The sequence below is a fragment of the Nelusetta ayraudi genome, unplaced genomic scaffold (assembly GCF_046127955.1).
Source record: "Nelusetta ayraudi isolate G7.1 ecotype Tasmania unplaced genomic scaffold, CSIRO-AGI_Nayr_v1 ptg000078l, whole genome shotgun sequence".
Taxonomy (NCBI): Eukaryota; Metazoa; Chordata; class Actinopteri; order Tetraodontiformes; family Monacanthidae; genus Nelusetta; species Nelusetta ayraudi.
This window is the reverse complement of record NW_027466128.1, coordinates 940,001-961,805: the sequence shown is the minus strand read 5'-3', so window position 1 is coordinate 961,805 and position 21,805 is coordinate 940,001. Positions and strand designations below refer to the sequence as shown.

Here is a 21,805-nt window from a genome sequence, read left to right as displayed (position 1 = left end):
GTGTGTGTGTGTGTGTGTGTGTGTGTGTGTGCACTTTCGGTGTCTGTCTCAGTCATGTGATGTCCCCTTTCCACCCAACGGCGGTGATGTAATGCATCCAAAGGCTACTAAATGACACTAATGTCATGTTGCCGCTTTGCACGAGGTGTTTTTGTTGGGTTTTTTTTTTGCCTTCTTTGTCCCCCCCTACGTAACCCGGTGACATCACGTCGGTCAGGATCGGCCACTTAAACAAACAGCGGCGCGAGTAGTCTCTCGTTTCGGAGATCAAAACAATAAGAAAAAATCCGGTGATGTATTGATTTTCCTTTCCCTGAACCCTCTCTGTCTAACCCTCCCCCCTCCGCCGCCGCCTCCCGCCCTCTGTAAGTAAAGCCCGGATATCTCAGGCATCGATTCCCCTCAGGTGTCCTTCCTGTCTCCCTCCTTCCCTCCTTATCCGCAGGAGCCGGAGTGCCTGGTGCAACCGGCGGGCCCGGGTCTGGGCTGAGGAGGAGAGCGAGAGCGAGGAGGGCTGAGATAACAGCGAGGAGGAGGAGGAGGCGGAGGAGGAGGAGGAGGAAGTGTGGGTGCCGCTGCAACACGATAGTTTCAGTCTTCTTGTGAAAACTCTGTGACCTCCGCTCCGCGCTTCTCCTCCTCTGTGTGTCTCTGGTGCGTCACGTCACCGCGACAACCGACGACATCAGCGGCGACACAAATAAACGGAGCGCACGGAGCGCACGCACGCCGTCACACATTGCTCCCACCGCTATAGCAGGGGAAAAAAATAAATCACAAGGTTTCTCCTCCGTCTCACTCGCCCGCCCGCTCGCTACCGTCCTCAGATTGGACGAATCACGACGGGGGTCACGAACCGATTGGGTCGGACTCCTCCCAGCGGGGGCGGAGAATCGATTCCTCGGGTCTCTTTGTGTCGGCCCCTCCTCAGGTGCTAATGAGAGCGCTGCGAGAAACAGCCACGGGCTAAAGGATGGAGCTGCTCTGTGCTCAGGCAAGGTGGTGGTGGTGGGTGGGTGCAGGGGGGGGGGTCGTTTGACCTGTGGTCCAGGGGGCAGCGCTAGCAGCGTATGGATCCAATTGGGCCTGCCAGGAGGCTGACAGAGTGGCCAGTGGTCAGCCGTGCCACAGGAAGTGATCACTTGTCAGCCTCGGGGGGCGGCGGGGGAGTTGGGGGGGATTGTGGGGTAAGGGGGGAGAGGTGGACGGGGGGGGGGGGCCCTGTCTCCATCCACTTCCTGCCCTGAGCGGCGCCGTGACGACTGCTATCTCACCGCGGCTGGATCAAGTAGTGCCAGCTGTTGGCGGGGACGAGCCTTGCTCGAGCGTCCACAGCCAATCCCATCGCAGACCAAGCTCAACAGAACCGCCAGTCATCGCTTCCGGACCTGATCAAACGCGCCACTTGAGGACGCTAATTGTCTAATTGAGCGTTGGCAATTTTTTTTGTGGTTTATTTCATCCCGAACGCGCCGCACTCTGGCCCAGTAATTTTCCACCGCCGGCGGCCCCGCAGCCTGATTGGTCAAATCTTTTTTCATGCCGGCGTGCATGCGAAGCACCTCCAACGCCGGGCCGCAGTAAGTCAGTGCAGCTCTTGCAAGCGAAGCAGTTTCCCCTGCCTGCACGCCTCCTCCGGCGTCCCGGCCCGGTCCACATGCTGCCCAGACTCCCAGAAGGCCTTCATTGTTGAGGGCCGTGGCTGCGGGGGTGCAGGCTGTTTCTTCTTCCTCCCCCGTGCCCCTCCCCCGCCCCTCCCCCCCCCCACCCTTACACTCATCCATCCTCCCCTCCCCCCGGGGGACTCACCTGTCTGTTGCGTTCATCCATAATCCGCGTGATCTGAATCTTTTTCCTCCCCATCGTCCCCGTCGCTTTCTTTCTCTCCTCTGCCTAAAGAACTTTGCGCTTTCTTCGCTCTCCTCTCTTCCTCGTCTTGTTCTTCTCCTTCGTCGTCTTCTTTCACTTCGCTCCTCTGCTCTCCCTTTATCGGCCTTTGTTTTCCGCCTTCTATTTGTTCCAATCAACTCAAAGATCCCAGCATCCGTACCTGCGAGAGACAGAAAGAGAGAGAGAGAGAGAGAGAGAGAGAGAGAAAAGGCAGGGAGGGGTGGGGTGGGGGGGGAGAAGGTTGAGCATTAAATGAAATGAAATATGGCAAAATACTGAGGGGGGGGAGAAAAAAATAATAAAAGTGGCATCATGGCAGCCACAGGGGAGGGTGAAGAAAGACAAAGAATCTGTCAACAATGTTGTGAGAACCGCTGTGTTTTTCACTGTCGATATCATGCAAATCAGCTTTTGCATTTTTCCTTTTTTTTTTTTCCCTTCTCCCTCCCAGGCAGCAACTATGAGAGGAGACAGCGCTGTCAGGATCTCGCTTCGTTCACAGAGAGTTTGACAGTGTTTTGGAAGCGCCGCTAACTTAAACGCTCTAATCACCAACACTGTAACATTACCTCCCAGACTGAGAAATACATTTTGTTTCTTCCCACGAAAATGCAGCGTATTGACAGTGGGAGCTGCCAGCCAGGCGCGCCGGCTCCTTTTCCTCCTCCAGCGGCGAAAATGGCAGATGTGCGTTCGCAGGGTAAAATACAGATGTGCGTCTGTGCGCATCATGTGTCTTGTAAAAAAAAAACAAAAAAAAACAAAAAAAACACACACACACAAAGGAATACACATTTATATCTATATTCATATCTATATACGTTCACGAAGAGTGTGTGATTTTCGTCATTTCTTCGGGACAGAAGTCCTATCTGAAGCTTCACTCGGCTGCATCAGTGTATCAGTGGGTGCCGGCCGGCAGCTGATGAGCTGGACCCCCACGTAGAAAAAAAGAAGAAGATGAAAGCGGGCGCTCGCGTCCCGTCCCGTCCCCCACACCCCCCCCCCCCCCAAAAAAAAAAAGTTTACCGCGAGCGTCGCCGCGACCGCGAGCACGTGCGTTCTTGCGAGACTTTGGCTGAGCCCGAGCTCCAGTGCATCTCTCCAGAGTGCTAAAGTAGGCCAACCCAATCTATCTCAGGGAAGGAGCAGAAGAACTGTTGTTGTGTTTTCTTTTGACAGTAGAGGTGATAACGTCCCTCGTTATGCAAATGAGCATCCCATTATTTAAGCTCAGTGCAATGCAGGGGGAGCTGTCAGCGCCGTCACATAGAGAGAGAGAGAGAGAAAAAAACCTCCATCTACCCTGCCTGCCTTTTTTTTTTTTTTTCTCGACTTTCCCCTTCTTCTCTCTTCTCTCCTTTCTGAACCAGATTTCCGGCACCTGGCAGCACAGGCATCAGACATTGATGTGGAAGACGACACCGCTTCACCAAAAGACGTGTCACTCTCAGTCTCTCTATCACTCTCTCTCCTCCTTTTCTCTCGTGCACCCTTGCTCTCTGCCTTCCGCGCTCGTTTTTCTCTTCTCCTCGCACACGCACGCGCATCTCCTTGTCTTGTTTCCCTGTTTTGTTTTTTTTTCTCTCCACCTCCCTGCCCGCCTTTTCTTTTCTTTTTTTTTTTTTTTAAATCTAACCCTAACCTGAATCCATGTATTTATTGAGTAACATGCATGAGACAGCACAAGAAAGCTCTCAACCCCCCCCCCCCCTCCCCATCCCCATCCCTGAGGTGAGCGCAGCACACTGCTATGCACTTGACCTCTTTGTTGGAGAGAGTAGGACGTTGATAATGAAAGGGTGTAATAGGAACATCCAAGGATTGTGTAGCTCCCAGTGACAGGCTGAGGGACTGCGGTGCCGCTTCTACAATGAAGATCTGCTGATTTGGAATGAAGAAGACATTAGTTTTAGGTCTGACGCGACGATCAGGGGGCTTTTTTTTTTTTTGCAGTATTTTAGGACATCGCAATGATTCATGAGTGTATAACTGCTTGACTAAACTTCCATCACACACAAAAAAATAGAAAAAAAAAGTGACACACAAGATGAACAATGATGAAATTCATGACAAAAACACTAAAAAAAAACAAAAAACAAAAAAAGAACCCTCTGAGTTGATGGTTCGGAATACGCCCACTTATGGAAGAATTGAAATACAAACATGGATGCATCATTTGGCAGTTAGGACAACAGCCGGACTGCGCCATCATAATGAGAACGAGATCTAAAATAACTCAGTGGCAGCTCTGAGGAGGCTACCCAAAACACTTTAGCATTGCTGTGCACAAACAACACCCCTCCACAGACGCAGAAACAAAGAGCTGCCCTCTGGTAGAAAACAAAAGAGGATGTTGTCAGACAAACTGGGATTACAAGCCAACACCGAGGCGCTTTGGCACAAGACAGCCAGACAAGGATATCAATCAAAGCGGCGTACCTCAATCACAGGCTGACAGCATCATCCCCTCCCCAGCCTTTTGTGCCGAGCGCCGCCGCTACCCCATCCCAGGCAGCGCTCCAAGCGGGGAGGCGTTACCTCGGTGATCCCTGCTGCCTCCTGGCCCCCCCCAACTCCCCTCCCGCCTCCTCCTCCTCCTCCTCCTCCTCCTCCTCCTCCTCGTTCCTCCCACGGCCTACCGGGGGCCGAGCGGAGCCTCTCAATGTCAACAACCGCCGGGGCAACACCTTAGGCCTTACGTAACGCTAACGCTAAGACTAAGCCCGTGTCCTGAACATTTAATCCCTGCTCTTGGCTCCCAGCGCCAGCCAACGCCGCCCGAGGTGAGGCTCTGCTGCCGCCTCGGTGCCAACCCCCACCCCCGCCCCCGCCCCCCAACCACCCCGCTACCCCCCCACCACTCGGCCCGCCCCTTCCCCATCCATTCTCACTTCTTTTTTTTTTCTAACCTCCTCGACGTCCCTCCTACACAAGCCGCGCAAGAGTTACCTTCCCTCCATCGCCGCCAACCACAGACCCCCCCCCCTCCAACCACCACCAACCCCCCACCTCTCCTCGCACCCGCCCCCGTCCCATATGAGTGCCATGAGCGTCTCTCGGCTAAGAGCGGAGAGCAACCCACCTCCTCAACGGGCTCCTTTCCCCTCTCCTTCCTTCTCTTTCCATGTCCCCCGTCCTAACCCCCCCCACCTCCCCCACTCCGCCCTCCCTCTCGTGGTGGATGGAGCATCGCGTTCACTTAACAGATTACCGGGCGAATCGCTTCAATCCAATTTGGCCTCATGACGCCGGGGCGGAGAAACAACGGAGGGGAATGTAGGGTGCAGGTTGCTGCTTAGCAGACGCGGCCAAGCGGCGCAGGGCTGCTAATCCTCTGCAGGAGGGACGGAGAAAAAAAATTCACAGGGAGGCTCTCGCCGACACCCGACCTTGAGGGGCAGGAGGGGAGGCGGGGGGGCAAACGAGGTGAGAGGAAATATGAAGGCGCAGGGCAGCGAGACGGGAGAAGGATCTAACGAGCTTGTGCGCATTAAGCCAATTTGCTAATCCCAAAGTAAGGCATAAGGCAATGTGGTGGTGGTGGTGGTGGTGGGGATGGGTGGGTGGTGGTGGAGTGAAATGAAGAGCGCAGAGAAAGGTCTGACAAACGGCGACGCCTGCGCTTGGTGGTGGCGGCACTGGGCCGCTAAAGGTCAGGGGGTCACGTTGGCACCAGGCGGACAGAAGGACGGCGCCCCTCCCCCGACCCCACCTACCACCCTGGCTCTTAACTTATCGCACGGTGAGAGGAGAGAGGAGAGAGGTGACCATGAAAGAGAGGAGGCGCAGGAATGGCGAAGGGAGAGAGAGAGAGGGGGGAGGGGCGGGGGGGGGGGGGTGGAGAGTGGGAGTGAGGCATAAAGAGAGATCTTTCTGAACAGGCACCAGGCCTCTCCAGGGGGAGGGGAAGCGCTGCATCCGCGACCCTCCCATCTGTTAAGCAGACGGACGGAGAGGGAGGGGGGGAGGAGAGGGAGGGAGGGGGTGGGGGGAGGGCTGGGCGAAGGTTGGTGGAGGATGGGAGAGATGGAGAGGGAGCAGAGATTCAGCACACAGATCTAATGAGCCTTCCTCTCTCTCTCTCTCTCTCTCTCTCTCCCTCTCGCTCGCTCGCTCAGCAGCGCGCCTCAGAAGTGGAGCTGAGAGGACGACGGGAACACGTACACTCAGCGCGCCGCGAGGCCCGATTCTAGGTCGCCTCCCTCCCAAGTGTTTAGTCACTAAAAACTAATATACAGCGCGCGGCGCTTCTTCGCGTTGGAACGGCGGGTCTGCAGGGTGCTCGCTCGCCCGCTCGCTCACCGACGTGCTCCTGTTATTGAGGACAGACGCCGAGGACGGTTCCCCTGAATCACGGAGGGGAAGGAGGGGGCGGGAGGGGGAGGGAGGTGGAGGGAGCCGGGGGCAAAAAAAAAAAGAGGAACTTATAGCTCGACTGGCGGCCGGGACACTTATTTGTTTCTGCGAAAAAAAAAAACGTCGAGCAGGCTTCTACGGACGGCCGGCTTCTGAGAAAACAAAAAAAAGTTTTTAGGCGGCGCAGATTGTTTCTGCATTCACAGAATCCAGTGACAGAGAATGAAACTGGACACGTCCGCGAATGGAACGCCGCCCCCTCACAACCCTCCCCCGACCATCCTACTAATTTCCCTCCCTATAGCAAATTGGGGAAGGTGATTTATGGTGACGGGATCGGTGGTGTTTTTCCAAGAAACCCCACCGAAGGCAGCGCGGCACCGACTCGCGCTACATCTGCAACACATTTTTGTAATAGCATGTGTCCTTGAAAAAAAAAAAATACACACATGCTGCATAAGTCCGGTATCCCCTCTCCTCCCAGGAAATGTGGTTGTGAGGATTTGAAATAACATATTACACTGCAGTAAGTAAACCTTTTAGGAGGTGTACGGTACATTAAATAAACGCGCGCTCTTTTTAAATAAACTCCCCATTTCCTTCAAGAGGAGGACAGGGTGGGGGATGGAGGGGTGGGGGTGGGGGTGGGGGAATGGCGCTTTAATATAGTTTTCCCAATACAATCTGAGCGTCGGCGCTCAAGAACATTCAAGTTTCCCCCCCCCCCCCTTCTTCATCCAACCAGCCTCATGGTTTCTGGAGATGTTTTTTTTTGCGTGGTTGCTCACATTGTGCGCTGGTTTAAAATTGGATTTTTCGGCCTCTTTTTTTTTTTCTTCTCTCTCTCTCTCTCTCCCCCCAACATTAATGCTTTATCTTGGAAGTGGCGGCATGCGGCGCCTCATCTCCCTGTCAGGACGGATGGAGACGCAGCGGCACGAAAGGAGAGGAGGGGAAGGAAGGATCAGGAGAGGCGCAGGAGCGAGCGAGTGAGCGAGCGAGCGGATGGCCGGGCGAGGACGCGAGCGGAGGAGAGACGTGTATCGGCTCTCATTGTGCCTCTAATGTCATTACAGGCAGTGACTCCTCTGTGTGGCACGCCGCACTACCCATCTGTCAGAGGGAGATAGGCAGGGTGACGAATGGCTATCACTGCGACTTGCCTCAACCTCCACAAACCCCCCACCCAGCCGCTCGCACGTCTGCATCCCTTTCAAGTGCTGGAGGGGGGGTGGAGGGGGTAGACGGGGGGACGGGGGAGAGTGACCTAAACCTGGGTGGTAGCCCACGCGTAGGTGGGCCTCTGTGGCTCTGAATCTCAGCAGATATTAGGGCTAATTTAACATGTTAGCAGCTAAAGAGATTAGCAACATGTACATCTGGGGATTAGAGCGATAGCGTTGGATCATCTTATAATGTGTTCATTCCTTTTTCTCTCACCTCCCCCCCCCCCCCCCCCCCCCCGCTTAATCCCACAGAGTATTCCAGCTAAACTTGAATTCGAGAGGCTTCAGCCTGTCTGTGTGTCTCTCTGTGAGTGTGTGTGTGTGTGAGTGTGTGTGTGGTGGAGGATATGTCTCCACCTGTCTCTCTCCATTAGCTCATGATTTAGTCGGATCATTAGTGAGACGGAGGCAGTTTTCACATGTCTTCTATTTTCAATCTCCAACGCGCCTTTGATCCGAGACACCTGTCTATTGACAAGGAGGAAAGTGAGCCAATCGTCGTCCGCGGTGTGCACAGTTCCCCCCCCCCGCACGCGCCGGTGTCAGGCACCCACGAAGCGAGGCCTGACACCGGCCCCCGCAAAATATCCTCCGCAATTTATGGCCAACCCCCGGTTCAACCCATTCCTCAACTCAAAAACTTTTTTTGTACTTCAACTTTAAACCTAATTGATTTCCATACTAATGAGGCTCCGCCAGCGCTGCTTCCCCCTCTTATCCCTCAATCCAACAGCTCCGGCCCGAGGGCCTGGATGACAGAGAGACAGGAAACACGCGCGAGCGAGACAGACGGACAGCTCAGCGGAAGGATGTGACATTAGCAGGCAGCCACAATCAAAGGTGTTAAAGGTGCTTCCTTCCTCAAATTACTCATGTTCCTGGAGAAAAAATGAAGAATTGAAATCCAATTGCCAACATTATTTTGGAAGGCAAAAAACAGAAGCAAAACACTTTCACAAAACAAACTTCAGATTTTTTTTTACGTTCAGTTCCGTAAAACGCTGACTTCGCTGTGCATGGCCTGATGTCAGTGTGTAGTTACATATTTATGCAAATCATATCCATTCAGAGCATTATGGAGACACGTGGGTAAAAAACTAGGAAAAGAAAATGAATAAACTTAACTGCAAAGAATCTGGATTATGTCTACTATAGACATTTATGATGTTATTATTAATCTTTTTCATATATTTTTCCATACTTAGACCATTACGGCCATCACGAAAAAACTTTTGAATGTCTTTTGGCGTCGAAGCAGAACATTTGCATGACAACTGCAATGACGCTGAAAAGGCTCTCGAGCGCGACGGTGAAATCTAAGAGTTTGATCTCGACGCAGGCGCGTCTTTTGTTTTAAGTGGCAAATGTCGTGTCACTTCCTGCCGCGTGCGCAAAGTCAAACCGGGGCCGCGTCGCACGTTCCCGTCCTCCCACATTTAGGGGGCCGACGCGTGCGCGTTTTGTTACGTGTTGAGGAGCAACCCGGGGGGGGGGGGGGGGGGCGGCGGCGGTCGGCAGAAGCGCGAGCTCAAGCGGCGGCCTTCGTTTGGACAGCTGCGCATTTCACTCAGTGCCAGCGCCGGCGCCAGCGCCAGCGCGCAGGCCTTGGGCCGCGCCGCAGACAGCCGCCCATCGGTCCAGAGGCAGGTGAGAGCCGTCTTTCCGTGGGCCCGCTGCCGACTCCCTCCCCCCCCTCCCCCCGTCAGTCCCCCAAGGACAGAAATGACTCGACACGACACGTCCGCAAAGGCCCAGCTGCCCGGCGGGGCCGACGGCAGAGCAGGGAGGAGGACGGCGCAACGGGAAGCGACTCGACGGCAGGGAGACGAGGACGAGGACGAGGGGGAAGAATGGCTGTCACGGTTGAAAAAAAAGGCCTTTCCCCGCCGACTGTCAGCAGCTTTGTGTTGTGACAGTGGCTCGCAGCAATGAGTGGTAAACAAATAAACTTGGGGGTGGGGTGGGGGGGGTGGGGGTGGGTTGGAGAAGGGAGGGTGGTGGTGGTGGTGGGGGGGGGAAAGACCACAATGAAAAACACGCCGCCGCCGCCGCACACGTGTGTTGGTGCCTGGCTGGGAAGTAGAAGGAGAAGGAGAAGAAGAAGAAGAAGAAGAAGAAGAAGAAGAAAAAAAAAAAAAAAAAAGGTACACGAGAAAAAGGAGAAGAGACGAAAAAACAAAACAAAACAAAAAAAAAAAGCAGAAGCGTCGTCGCGCTCTCTTTGGAGAGAGGCCCCGGAAAAGGCTGGAATGAATCACCACTGGGTTGTGTTCAAGTCTTTCCATGGCACCGGCCGCGAGGGGTGGCGACCGACTCGCCTCAGGTTGAAGCTGAGATTTGAAAAGAAAAGACAAGACAAGAAAAGAAAGGAAGATGGTGCAAAAGGAGCAGAATTCTAGAAGTGACACGTCTGGGCTCCAGAAACCGGATAGATGGGCAGAAGAGCTTCATTCAGGCCCCCCCGAACGTGGAAGTGGTGGCGCTCAGACAAAAAATAACCCCGCGCTTGAGTTTCACTTTATCGACAGCGGCGCGGTTGTTTTCACTTCTGCCTTACCCCTCCGTATCCGCGCGCCGCCGCCGCCACCGCCACAGCGTCTGTCTCAGAGTCAACGCGAAGTCATTTACAGAAGTTCCGCCGCGGGCCATGTTCTCCACTTCCACGCCAGCGAGCGCCAGACTGCGCCGCCTTTTTTTTTTTTTTTTTCGCGCGTCGCTCAGCGCCCCACGCCGTCGCCGGGCGGGGCCGCGCGCCGATAACTCGTTCCCCCGGCTTTTATTTATTATCGTCGCGCAACGAGCGCAGAGAGACGAAGAGGAGGAGAAGGAAAGAAAGAAAGAAAGAAAAAAAGAAAAAAAGAAGCAACGACAGCGTAATGAACAATGCGGCGAGACTGCAGTCTAAACCCCCTCGATGAGCCAGCTGCACCCCCCCCCCCCCCCACCCCCACCTCCACACCCACCACCACCACCACCACCACCACCCCCACAGGAACAGCCGCGAGTCATGTCACTAAGAACACAAAGCACCGACATATTCACCCAATTATGTTCCCTGCCGAGCACGACAATGTCTCAGGATGTTAGTAATGTTCTCCGCGGAGGCAGGAGGAGGGCAGGGGGACGTGTTGTGTGTCAGAGGTTCTGGAGCCGCACTCAAGGCCGGCCAACACTCGGCCTTAGCAAAGCCTCATTCATCCTCCTCCACCCTAACCCACCGCACCCTATCAGGACCAGAACTCCTCCGACGGACGGCTGATGATTTCATCACACGCCCGCACCCCCCCCCCCCCCCGCCCCCCAACCCCCCTACACCTCCTTTACTCTCTGTCTTTGCCACAGCGTTCTCATCACCCTAATTAAAAGCTTTGTTCATTTCGAAATCTCCGATGACAATTTGTTTCACTCTACCCTACAGCAGTGGTGGCTGCGAAGTGCGAAGAGAGGAGAATTAAATTTGATCTTCTGACAGCAATTATTAAATGCTCCCTCCTGGCCCCAATTAAGGGCCGCGGGCTAATGCTAACACGGCTAACCCTCATACGAGCGCGACAAGCAAGCGCGCGCTTCCTTCCCCCCCCCCCCTCGCCTCAGTTTGTCACCCTTTAGAGGCATCTTACGCGTGAGCACGTGTCGTGCTGGTCGCATGTGGCGGGGCTGCACACTATCTGTGTTGCATTGAAAGAATAGAAAAAGAAAGAAAGAAGAAAATCCCCTTTTGAGCAGAAACCAAATCATCATGTGGGTTGAGCCAGATCTATGGGGAAGTTGTGGAATTTACTATTTTTCTTGCTCTTGCTTTATCAGCAGATTTCTGTATCTACAGAGTCATATTATTACAATTAGATGATATTTTTAAAGTTGCGATGGCAACTTGCAACTGCAGCGACGCCTACACAAAAGCTAACACAATTAAGGGTCAAAAAACTCCGCTAAAGGGATGTTTTCAACCAACAATACGTGTGTGGCCTTGTAAGTGAAACTCCACATCAAATGCGGTTGGTTAGGTTTTGTCCTCTTCCGAAAATTCAGAAAGGCACATTGGTGGTAGCAGGAAGCTAAGTCTAGCTGAGACCAGCCGGCTAGCTAGCTAGCTTGGCTAAATCTCCTTTTCCCCCTGAAGATCTGTAGAGTTTTTAGGACAAAACATCCAGGATGGAAACACTTGCCATCATGACATCATCACTGTGCTACTGTTTGAGGATGATAATGCCTCAGAGGGTGACAGAGAAGCTCGGGAAAAGGAAAAAAGAAAAAACGTCTCTAACGATCAGACATCTAAGAATGTGGTGTCTGCCGCTCGTCTCTGTGACACTCCAGCAGCATCACGTGTCACAGCTTTGCCGAGCCCAAGTGAGAGCGCGTGTACAGCGCGCGGGTAATTTGCAGAGAACTAGAAGGTTGCCCACTTCAACGAGGATGTCCTTCACAGATTCGACCTTCTGCTATTTTTTTTTTCCCTTTTCCTTCCCTCCTCCGGTCCCTGTGCTCTGCTAGGAAAACCGAGTAACCTAGATCGCGGAGGGAGGAGAGACGGAAAGACAGAGGGACAGCAGCAGCAGCAGCAGCAGCAGCAGCTCTGGCTGAGGGGAGACTAGCGGGATGATGTCAGGGCCCGTCTGCCTCTTTTCCAGGCGACCGCGGGGGCTGATTGCACCGACTTCTTTCGGGGGCCATTGTTTTCAACTGTTGACGTTGCGCGTCATTGAAGGTTGTTCCACTGTTTGTGTTTGTTTAAGCGGCCCACCGTACCGTTTCCAGGCACTTTCTCCTCCACCGCAGACGCACACTCACGTGTGACGTCCGCTCGAAACACCCGACCCACGTCTGTAATTTACCCAGCCGCTCCTTTAGACACGGGGACGGACTGCGAAACCCCGAATCTGAAAAAAAACTTTTTAAAGAAAGAAAAAAAGGGGGGGAAAGGGAAAAAAAAAGAAAAAAAGAATAACACAGACTGAAGCCTGCAGGCGCATGAATCATTTTGGAGAGCGAGCCACTCCTCCTAACAGTGCTTTTACAGTTCCCAGAGGAGAGCGGAGGGTGGGGGCGCGCGAGGTGAAAGGTTGCGTGGATTGCGGAGAAGAAGCGCGTCTTGCGGCGCTCGGAGCCTACAGATCGGCCTCTGTTTAGGGGAGTGGCCCCCACCGAGGCAGGAGCCGGGGCCAGACCCAGCCCAAGCCTTTCATTAGTCATCGGGGCCGGGTGCCGCGCTTCTTTTTGGAGTGGTCGTGGGGGGGGTGGGGGTGGGGGTGGAGGGGGTGGCGGTGGGCGGGCGCTGCAGCGAGCGGCCCAGGGTCTGGCAGCTCGGGCTGCAACTCTCCACTCCCAGCGCCATCACGAGCCGAACCTCATCAAAGCCGGCGCTCGTAATTTGTCACAGAAAGCAGCCAATTAACATATGTTAAGGGAGGAGGGAAGGGGGGGGAGGGAGTGGGGAGGAGAGCGAGAGAAGAAGAAAAAAAAAAAAAGATAGCGTATGATTAAAGAGTCGGCGCAGCTGCACAGAATCAAGATGGCAAGGAGAGGTTTGAAAGAGACCTCAGAGCCAGTAATCTGATAAAGCTTACTGTTACTTAACCCCCCCCCCCCCCCGCAACCACCACCACCCTACCCCACCATCCACACACACACACACACACACACACACACCACACACACACCCACTCCACCCTGAGTGAGACGGGAGCCGGGAGAAGGGAGAGAAGAGGGGAGGGGACGGAATAATAGAGACAAACAAATATTAAATTACTGCTGTGAAGCTACAAGCCTTGGCAGAGCGCCTCGGCTCCCGATACGCGGCCGCAGCGAAGGCCACCGTATCACATGGTCGCGACCCAACCCACCCAACTCCACACCCCCTACTCCCCCCACGCCCCCACCCCCACCCCAACCCCCGCTCGCGCTAGAAGCATTACTGCTCTATGAACCGGCCCTCTATTTTTAGCCCGCCGCTCACCATAACGCTTAAGATAGTTTACAGTTGAACTCCGATCTGGCAGGGGAACTTTTTCTTTTTTTTGGGGTTTTTAACCTCTTTTTTTTTCTATCCAAGTAGGGGTGAGGAGGTGAGAGGAGGGAGCAGGGGGAAGGAAGAAAAAAAAAAAAACCCTGCCTGCCATGCCACACCAGAGCAATTTAGTTTCCTTTTCTAGTAAAACAAAACGTGTTTTTTGCTCATTTTTCATTTATTTTCCTGTCAAAAAGTCTCCGACAGGTTGCTTACATTCTGACTTGTTTGTTTGCTTGCTTTCAAATCCTTGTTCCTCACGGTCGGTTCCTAACGCTGCTGCTGCTGCTGCCGCCGCTGCCGTTATTTATGCATGTGCGCGCGGTGCCCGTGCGCGGCAGCGGCGGCTGCCGCGCTTATGTGTCTGTTGTTGTTGTTGAAGTTGTTGTTGTTGTAGGAACATCCTGTGAAGTGAGTTGTGTGATATTTTGCCTTGTTGTTGGATACGGTGGCAGGCTGAATGCATTAGCAGTGCACGCCGGTGCCACCCTGTGTTCTGACGTCTCTCTGCCACCTCTGCCTCGTCTCTCCGCCGCCACTGATCACACGCGCTGACAAGCAAGTTTGGGTCGTCGCCGTCGTCGTCGTCGTCTGCCGCGCCAGCCTTCGCTACGTGGGCTCCGACTCTTTTAGCGAGCAAAATAAGAGAGGCAGGCAGGAAGCGTTAAAAAATTCCAAGTGATTTTTTTTTTTTTTTTCCTTCCGGAAATCGGGCGTCAAGGAAGCATACGGGTGGGGGGGGGGGGGGAACCCTTCACGCCCCCCCTCCCCCTCCCACCCCACTTCCGAACGCTCCTCCGAAACCAAACGGCAGAAAACTAAAACAAAATGCATTCGGATTGGAGTCGTTTCAGATGATAACAGAGATCGTTGCGACCGTTGCCGTTAAGCAAAGGCCTGAGACGAATAAAACGAGAAACAAAAAACCCCACTCGCGGCATTCCCTACACGCCATATCTATAAATCATGACTGTTATTTTTTTTTTGTCCCTCCTCTTCCTCTCTCCCTCTCTCTCGCACTCTTATCTTTGCACATCAAGCATCGATCGTTATTTATTTATTTTTTCCTATTTGGGAAGTGAAGGCCAGGAGTGGAGAAGCGGAGGAGTGAAGGAGTGTGGGGGGGGGTTGAGGAGGGAGGGGAGGGGACAGGGCGAGTTTCAGCCCTCTGCTTCATGAGCTGGTGGTTGAGTGAAGGACCTGGATGCCTGGAGTCCCCCCCCCCCCACCCCCACTCAAATCCCTGGGCTGCGCGCACAGCTGCGGCGTTCACATAACCTCGCCTGCCCCCTCCTATACTCCCTCATCTCCCACCCCGACTAATGATAGCAGAGCACGTCCCCTCCACAAGGCAACAGCTTTTTCCACTTCACGTGCGCGCGCGATGCAAGAGCGATCGGATGCACACGCGCACGCACGGACCAGTGGGCACATGCCTCCACTCCCCCCCACCCCCCTCCGTCCTTCCTCCTCTCCGTTCCCTCTCCTTCATTTTTTCTCATATCATTCAATTTCTTCCCCTTCTCTTCACCCTGAGAAAGAAAAAAAAAAATCCCCCGGCCCTGTGACCCGACGAAGGCCTGAGAACCACCACGACCAACACACACACACACACACACACACACACACACACATTCTCAACCCACCCCTAAAACTCCAAACTCCCTTTTTCTCCCCCTCCCTCCCTCCTTCCCACTGTACGACCCCGCGCAGCAAGTGACCTGCATCGCAGCTGTGTGTGGGAATCTGCACGGGTGGGTGTGTTCTGCGGGAGTGCCGAGTGTGCGAACGCATACACTTGCGCGCATACCTGCACTCACGTCAGCCCCCCCCCCCCCCCCCCCAACCCCTCACCAATGCTCGCTCGCGCGCCTGCCTGCTACCGCCCCGACTTCACACACGCCGAGAACAGGAGGAAGGAGAAGGAGGGGGGAGTGGGAGGAGGAGGGGTGGGGTGGGGTGGGGGGCAGCTCTGGGCTTCTGCTGCGCCTACTGTGCATTATCCCAAATAAACAACTCATTACACGTGTACTTAACCAAGGGGAGCTGGCGAGCGGTGGAAGCTAATCCCCGTTATCGTTCCCAGCGCTTCGCTCTCCGATTAAGCTACAGGGGAGAGAGAGAGAGAGAGAGAGAGAGAGAGAGAGAGAGAAGGTGGGCCTGCAGCCGCGCAGGATGAGGAAGAGCGAGGAGGAGGAGGAGGAGGAGGAGGAAGAAGAAGAAGAAGACGAAGGAGAGGGAGCCAGAAGAAAGCAGAGCGTTTGAGTTAAACTTCCCACATGAGCCTCTCTCACTCCTTGCGTCCTCTCTCGCTAGCCTCTTGCCTCCTCTCCTTCCTCCTCCCAGCGGATTCCTGCGCTGCTCTCCCTTGTTTTTCGACCATCTCTCAGAACTGGGTCATCGACAGACTCGCGAGGCAGCATTTTGAAGAACATGGGAGGTAAAAAAAAAAAAAAAAAAAAGAAAGAAAGAGGGAAAAAAAAGGCCTGTGTTTTTCTATGAGAGTATAATCCAACTTTTTCTTTCTTTTTTTTTTTTTTTTAACAAGTAGCCTGCTTATCAAATTAAGCTGTCAAAGGCCCATTAATAACAGGCGGCGCAATTCCCTCAACGCACGCACAGAAGGAAGCGCATTAAGGGAGGAAGAGGAGCCACGGGAAAGAGAGGAGACGGTCCACCAAGGGCAGGGGAGCTCTGTCAGCCTGGGCCCTGTCAGCCTGGGCTCCTTCCACTCAGAAGCCCAGTCAAGGATGCAGATGGGATGATGCTCCAGTTCAATAGAATTACAGGATTAACGTGCCGCCGGTTTTTAATTCTAGTTTCCGCGATCACAGACGGAACGCGACTCGGAGTAATTCTGTTATTTCAGGGACCAAAAAAAAAAATTAAAAAAAATGCCCCTTTTAAGCGCAGAGCAAACACTGACACATCGAGCTGAAGCCGAGGCGACTTTCTCAAAATTTTTACGATCCGCTCCCCGCCGTGCACACGTTCGAGCAACAAACAAGCGTCTGCTTTCGCGCCCTGCGCCGCGAGGAAGAATATTCTCACACGTTCCCCCCCCCCCCCCCCACACTACACACACTTGATTGAGGACTCCAACAATCCGAAACCCTAATCACACTCAAAGACGCGGAGCCATAACATCCTGTAAAGAAAAGCGAGAGCAGAATGTGAGCAAAGAGAGAAAGTTAACACTCCCGTCCCCGGTTCACATGACATATGCCCGAGACGCCGAGATGAAATTAACAAGACACCTCTGCACACAGATGGCACCGAGGAGAGAAAACCACCCTCTGACCTTACACTTACAGACTAAAGTGTCGAGAAAAAAAAAAAAAAAACACAGTTCCCATTTTGAAGATGCGCTCTTTCTCTTTTCCTTTTTTCTCTCTTATCTGCGACCCGACGCTGCTCCTCTGGAAGTCTAATTCTCAGCTTAACGGGCCGGATAAAGAGAAGCGCTAATCTGCATTTTCCGCCAATCTGACAGCGTCAGCCCAGCCGCCGCCGCCGCCCCCCCCCCCCACACCCGCTGCTCGGCACTGGACCGCAAGGAGCCAGTTTGTGTCGTACTCCCGGGACTGACTTTCTCACACCCTCCATCTCAGTCCCCATCCTGTTTGTTTGGCCGACCCCCACCCCCACCCAACCCCACCCAGAGCCCAGCGCAGAGCGGAGGCCCTGGGACTACAGGTATCCCCCCGCCCCCCCACCCCTGGCCCCATACCCCTGGCCCCCTACCACACACACACACACACACACACACACACACACACACACACACACACACACACACACACACTTCCTCAGCTATTTATAAAAGCCAACAGCCCAGCACAGGGGCCAAAAATAAGACGGAGGCCATTTTTATCCCCCCCCAATAATAACGGAAGCTCACTTCTTTCACACACACATCAAGACGCACAACCAGCAGCAAGAGTAAAACAACAATGCAAGCACACACGCACACACACACACACACAAACACGCGTGCACAGTCTCCATTTTTTTTTTTTTTTTTTTAAATTAAGAGTCGACGGTTACAAAGTAAAAAAAAAAAAAAGTCCTCACCAGACAATGAGCGCACGCACGCAAAAACACAGTGCGCGTGCACGGCAGACAAAAGTCAATATGAAGGCTGAGCTATTTCTGTAGCCCGCACTATTTAGGAAGTGTGGGCCCGGTGCCAGTATTCTCCTCGGTATCGTCTGGGCGTCATTGGACTGCCGCTGTTATACAAACTCACCTCTTTCCTCTCTCTCACCCGCTCCTCACCCTTGTTCCATTGTCACTGACCCCCCCCCCCTCCCCCAAACCTCCCTCCGAGCCCCCCTTCCCCCACCGCCCGCGTGTTTCACTTCTACGCACACAAGGTTATTTGTTTTTCCACCGGGTCGAAGCCCCGGCCGGTGCCAGGTGAAAGCATCCATTGGCAGGATGAAAAGGAGGTGGGGTGGTAGTGGTGGTGGGCGGGGGGGGGCAGGGGCGGGGGCAGGATCACGAGGCCCCCACTCTGCCCAGCAAACCCTGAAGTGAAGCGCGGCGGCTGGAGTTTCAAACAAAGTGCCCCCCTCATCCATTATACATGCGGCTGCGCTGAAAATCTTCTTCCGCCAACACCATATCTCCTCCTCTCCCATTCTCCGGCCCGCTCTCCTCCTCCTCCTCCTCCTCTTCCTCCCTCTCTCTCTCTCCTCACATCGTTCCTCACCCTCTTCGCGCCCCCCCACCCCCACCACCGCCACCACCACCACCACCACCGCACCCACCTTCCCTCCCTCCCTCCTCCCAAGACAGAGCATCCATAAAGTATGAATAAAATTAATGACATCACGGGGCTGCACGTTGGAAGAGCCACTGCAGGAAAGAGCCATACATCACGGGGCAGAAGGAGCCTGGTCCGAGAAACAGAGGAGAAATTAAAAAGAAAAAGGAAAAAGGAAAAAAAAAAAAAGCGAGTGAGGAAAATGAAGGGACTTTTTTTTAATCATCGCGGCGCACGTTATTGTTTTGAGGAACCGTTTGAGCTTTCAAAGTTTTAAATGCTGCTCTCCCTCTCCCTCTCTCTCTCTTTCTCTATTTTTTTTTCCAGACGTCTTCACGCAAACGGCAACGCCCACTTTTTCTTTCTCTGACTTCCTTTGTCCCGACAGGCGCGATGCCGACGCTCAAAAGCAGGTCTGCGCCGCACATTCTTCCTCTGCGAGCCTGGCTTTGGTGTGGGAATGACACAGATGACAGTGGAAAAGGAACGACTGCAAAGGCAGACTTTTTTTTCTTTCTTTCTTTCTCTTTCGCAGGACGACGCAGGCAGGCAGGCAGGCAGGGCAGGTCTTGGCTGAGCGGCGGGCCAGCGTCCTCGCTGAGACGGCGTGAACAGCGTTTTGCGTTCGTTTTTTTTTTTTTTTTCAGCAGCGACGTCCCCGAGGAGTTGCAGAGCGAAAGCGCTCTCCCCCCCCCCACCTCCCTCCGAGGTTTCAGACTCTAACCTGACGTCTGAGGCTCAGCCGTGAAAAAAATAAGTGTTGCGTTTAAGTCCGTTATGTTCCTCCTCTTCCTCAGCAACAGAGATGGATTCATCAATGGCGGCGGCCTATTATTGGCAATTTAGCCCGACGCAATTTTTTTATATACGTCGGCGAGAAAGTTCACAGAAAATTGAAAAAAAATACGACACTCGGGGCGTTGAAACTGAGGGTGCGAGATACGGTTGAAAAAAAAAAAAAAAGAGGAGATAGCTGCTGGGCTCGGCGGCACCAGCGTCTCAGCAGCGCAGACTGTGGCGGCCCAGTGAGAGCGGCGGGTTTCAGATGGATGCGATGCCTGTGTGAGGCCGAGGCACAGAGCTACCTCTGTGCGTCTCCACGGGCCCTGTTGCAGAATGACTCGGCTATGTTGCAGACATGACAAAGATAAATTACAGCCGCTGGAAAACATTTCTCGTTTTTTTTTCCTCCCACACCGATCCACCCCCCACCACCCCCGACTGTTTTTCGGTCTTGGGTGTAGTCCAAACGTGCACCACACTAAAGGGGGACGGTGGAGGGGGGTGGGGGGTCCTCTCTGAAAATATATCAGTGGTCGCCGTTCACAGGTCAGGCACTGTGTTTTAAAGATGCAACGTGCTTTCTGTCTGGATTTACACACACGGCGGCGAGCAAACACGCTTCAAAACCAGCACTGAAAGAGTCTAAATGGGATCCCCAGTTTAACCTGGACACCCCCCTACCCACACACACACACACACACACACACACACACACACACACACACACACACAGCACTTGTGTTTCATAATAAAATTTCATGAAAATTGCAAAACATTCCGAGGCCGTGCAGGAAGGCGACGAAACAGGAGACAAATTCGAAAGGTCATTTTTTTTTTGTTTCGTCCGCAGACGTGGTGACGCACTCGGTCTAATCTGAGCCACGCGATGTTTGGACCAGAGGAAAAGTCCAACCTCGGCTCTACTCTAAACGTTTCTCCCTTCTTCTCCACCTTATCATTCAAAGTCCTGCTCTCTCTGCACTCCTCCAGCATTCTCTCCCTCCCAGGGCTCTCTCCCCTCTGCAAATATTTCAGGGAGCAGGCCTCCTGCACGGCGAGGTGTTCTGCTGGGTGTCTCTTTCGGTGGGGCTGCAGCTGACGATAGGGCTGCGTGGCCAGCACCCGCTCAGCGCAGACCACCCAGCATGCAGCTGCTGCCATAGTGACCCACAGGCTGGACAGGAAACAGGAAACAGGAAGAAGAAGGCAGGACATCCTGTTCATCTAGATCGGCGCGTTGGTCGTGACATCACGCAAAGATCGGCGATTAATAGAGAAAAACCTAATCGGGGGCTAAATATCCTGTTGCTCTCTCTGCGACTCTCCTTTTGTTCCCCTTTTTTTTTATTTTTTAATTCTGCGTCTTTTTTTTTTCCCCGCGCATCCATTTACTCAGCTTGCCTTTTCAGCACTCGCACTGACACCGTTTTCCAGACTGCTCCATCATCCCAGACATCAAATCCGACCCTCTTCAGAGCGAGAAGAAAGGAGAGAGAGAAAATACACGCATTTTCATTTGAATATACACCAGCAACAACCTCACAAAACTCAAGACAAAAAACAAAACAAAAACAAAAACAAAAACACAAAAAAAAAAAAAAAACAGAGAGAGAAGCACAAACATCTCACCGCGCAAACAGACGGAGACAAGGCACAAAGTTGAAACACACACACACACACACACACACACAGACGCGCGCACACATGCACGCACGCACGCAGGCACGCACGTCTCCCAGACACACAGCTCACACTGACAGACAAACACACAAAGAAACAGCAAACACAAAGCCCAGCACAGCCAGAAGTCTATTTTATGCAGAAATATTCTAAAGTGTGTTTTACAATACAATTAAACATCAAAGGCGGATATATTCCTCTGTGATCTTTAACACCCCAGTGAACAAACCCCACACACCCCCATCCACTTACAGCATACAGAGAAAGTTGGTGAACGTCACTGCTAATTACTAGATAGAGGCAGTGGAAGACTTTCCATCATTATGCAAAATCCAGGACATATTCAAAAACATGCATTCAATACGCCCCAAACCGTTCAAGGGCTGTCTTATTTACTTGAGATTTTCTTTCTAAAGTTGATGGGTAATTGAAGCTCTTATGGAGCAAGCCTTAAGGCAAACAATGATGTGGGCAAACACTTGCAACACACACAACAGCGGGGACAATAAGAGGACGGTCGTTTTAGATCCGTGAGTAAATACATGGTGAGGTGGAACCCTGTGCTTTTCATTATGATTGTAAAAATGCGTGAAAATGAAAAGGAGATGTTTCCTCCCGCGTAGCGAAAAAAAGAGATTAAAAAGAGGAAACCCTGGGTCGCACGAGAAAAAAAAAAACAAGAATGCAAGCCCTGAGTTATTATAAAAGTTAAGTGTTTTCATCGAGGCAGGCAAGAAAAGAGTTATTTTGAGCAGAGCAGCTTAACATTTTAACACAGCCGATACTTGTTCCATCACGTTTGAATTTTAGCTGTTTATTCATATGAAAAAAACATGGCTTTATTTACAGGATGGCCATCGTTAAGTCTCTTGACGATTTTGAGATATTGCGTGCTGGGGTTGATTTGATTCTATACAATTGGCTTTTATATCAGCTTCTTGTTTCAGCCAAAGGGCATGAAGTCCAATTACAGCACTCCAATATCAAGCTGCAGATCTTGCCAAACTGCAATCTGCAAATGAGAGGGTTTTTTTCTGCCTAAAGTCTGCAAGTTCAACACGAGAGGAAAGAAAGACAGAGGAAAAAACA

General features: G+C 52.9%; 1 protein-coding gene across 6 annotated transcripts in view; it reads right to left on the bottom strand.

Moving 5' to 3' along the window:
* Window positions 1-21,805, bottom strand: part of LOC142899923 (myocyte-specific enhancer factor 2C-like) — a 66,344-nt gene that overhangs the window by 27,215 nt on the left and 17,324 nt on the right. For all 6 annotated transcript variants that reach the window (XM_076043870.1, XM_076043873.1, XM_076043872.1 and 3 more), the window contains one exon: window positions 1,810-2,050. In XM_076043870.1, coding sequence (XP_075899985.1) covers window positions 1,810-1,863 — 54 coding nt within the window. In that variant the 5' untranslated portion in view covers window positions 1,864-2,050. The remainder of the gene's footprint in view (window positions 1-1,809; window positions 2,051-21,805) is intronic.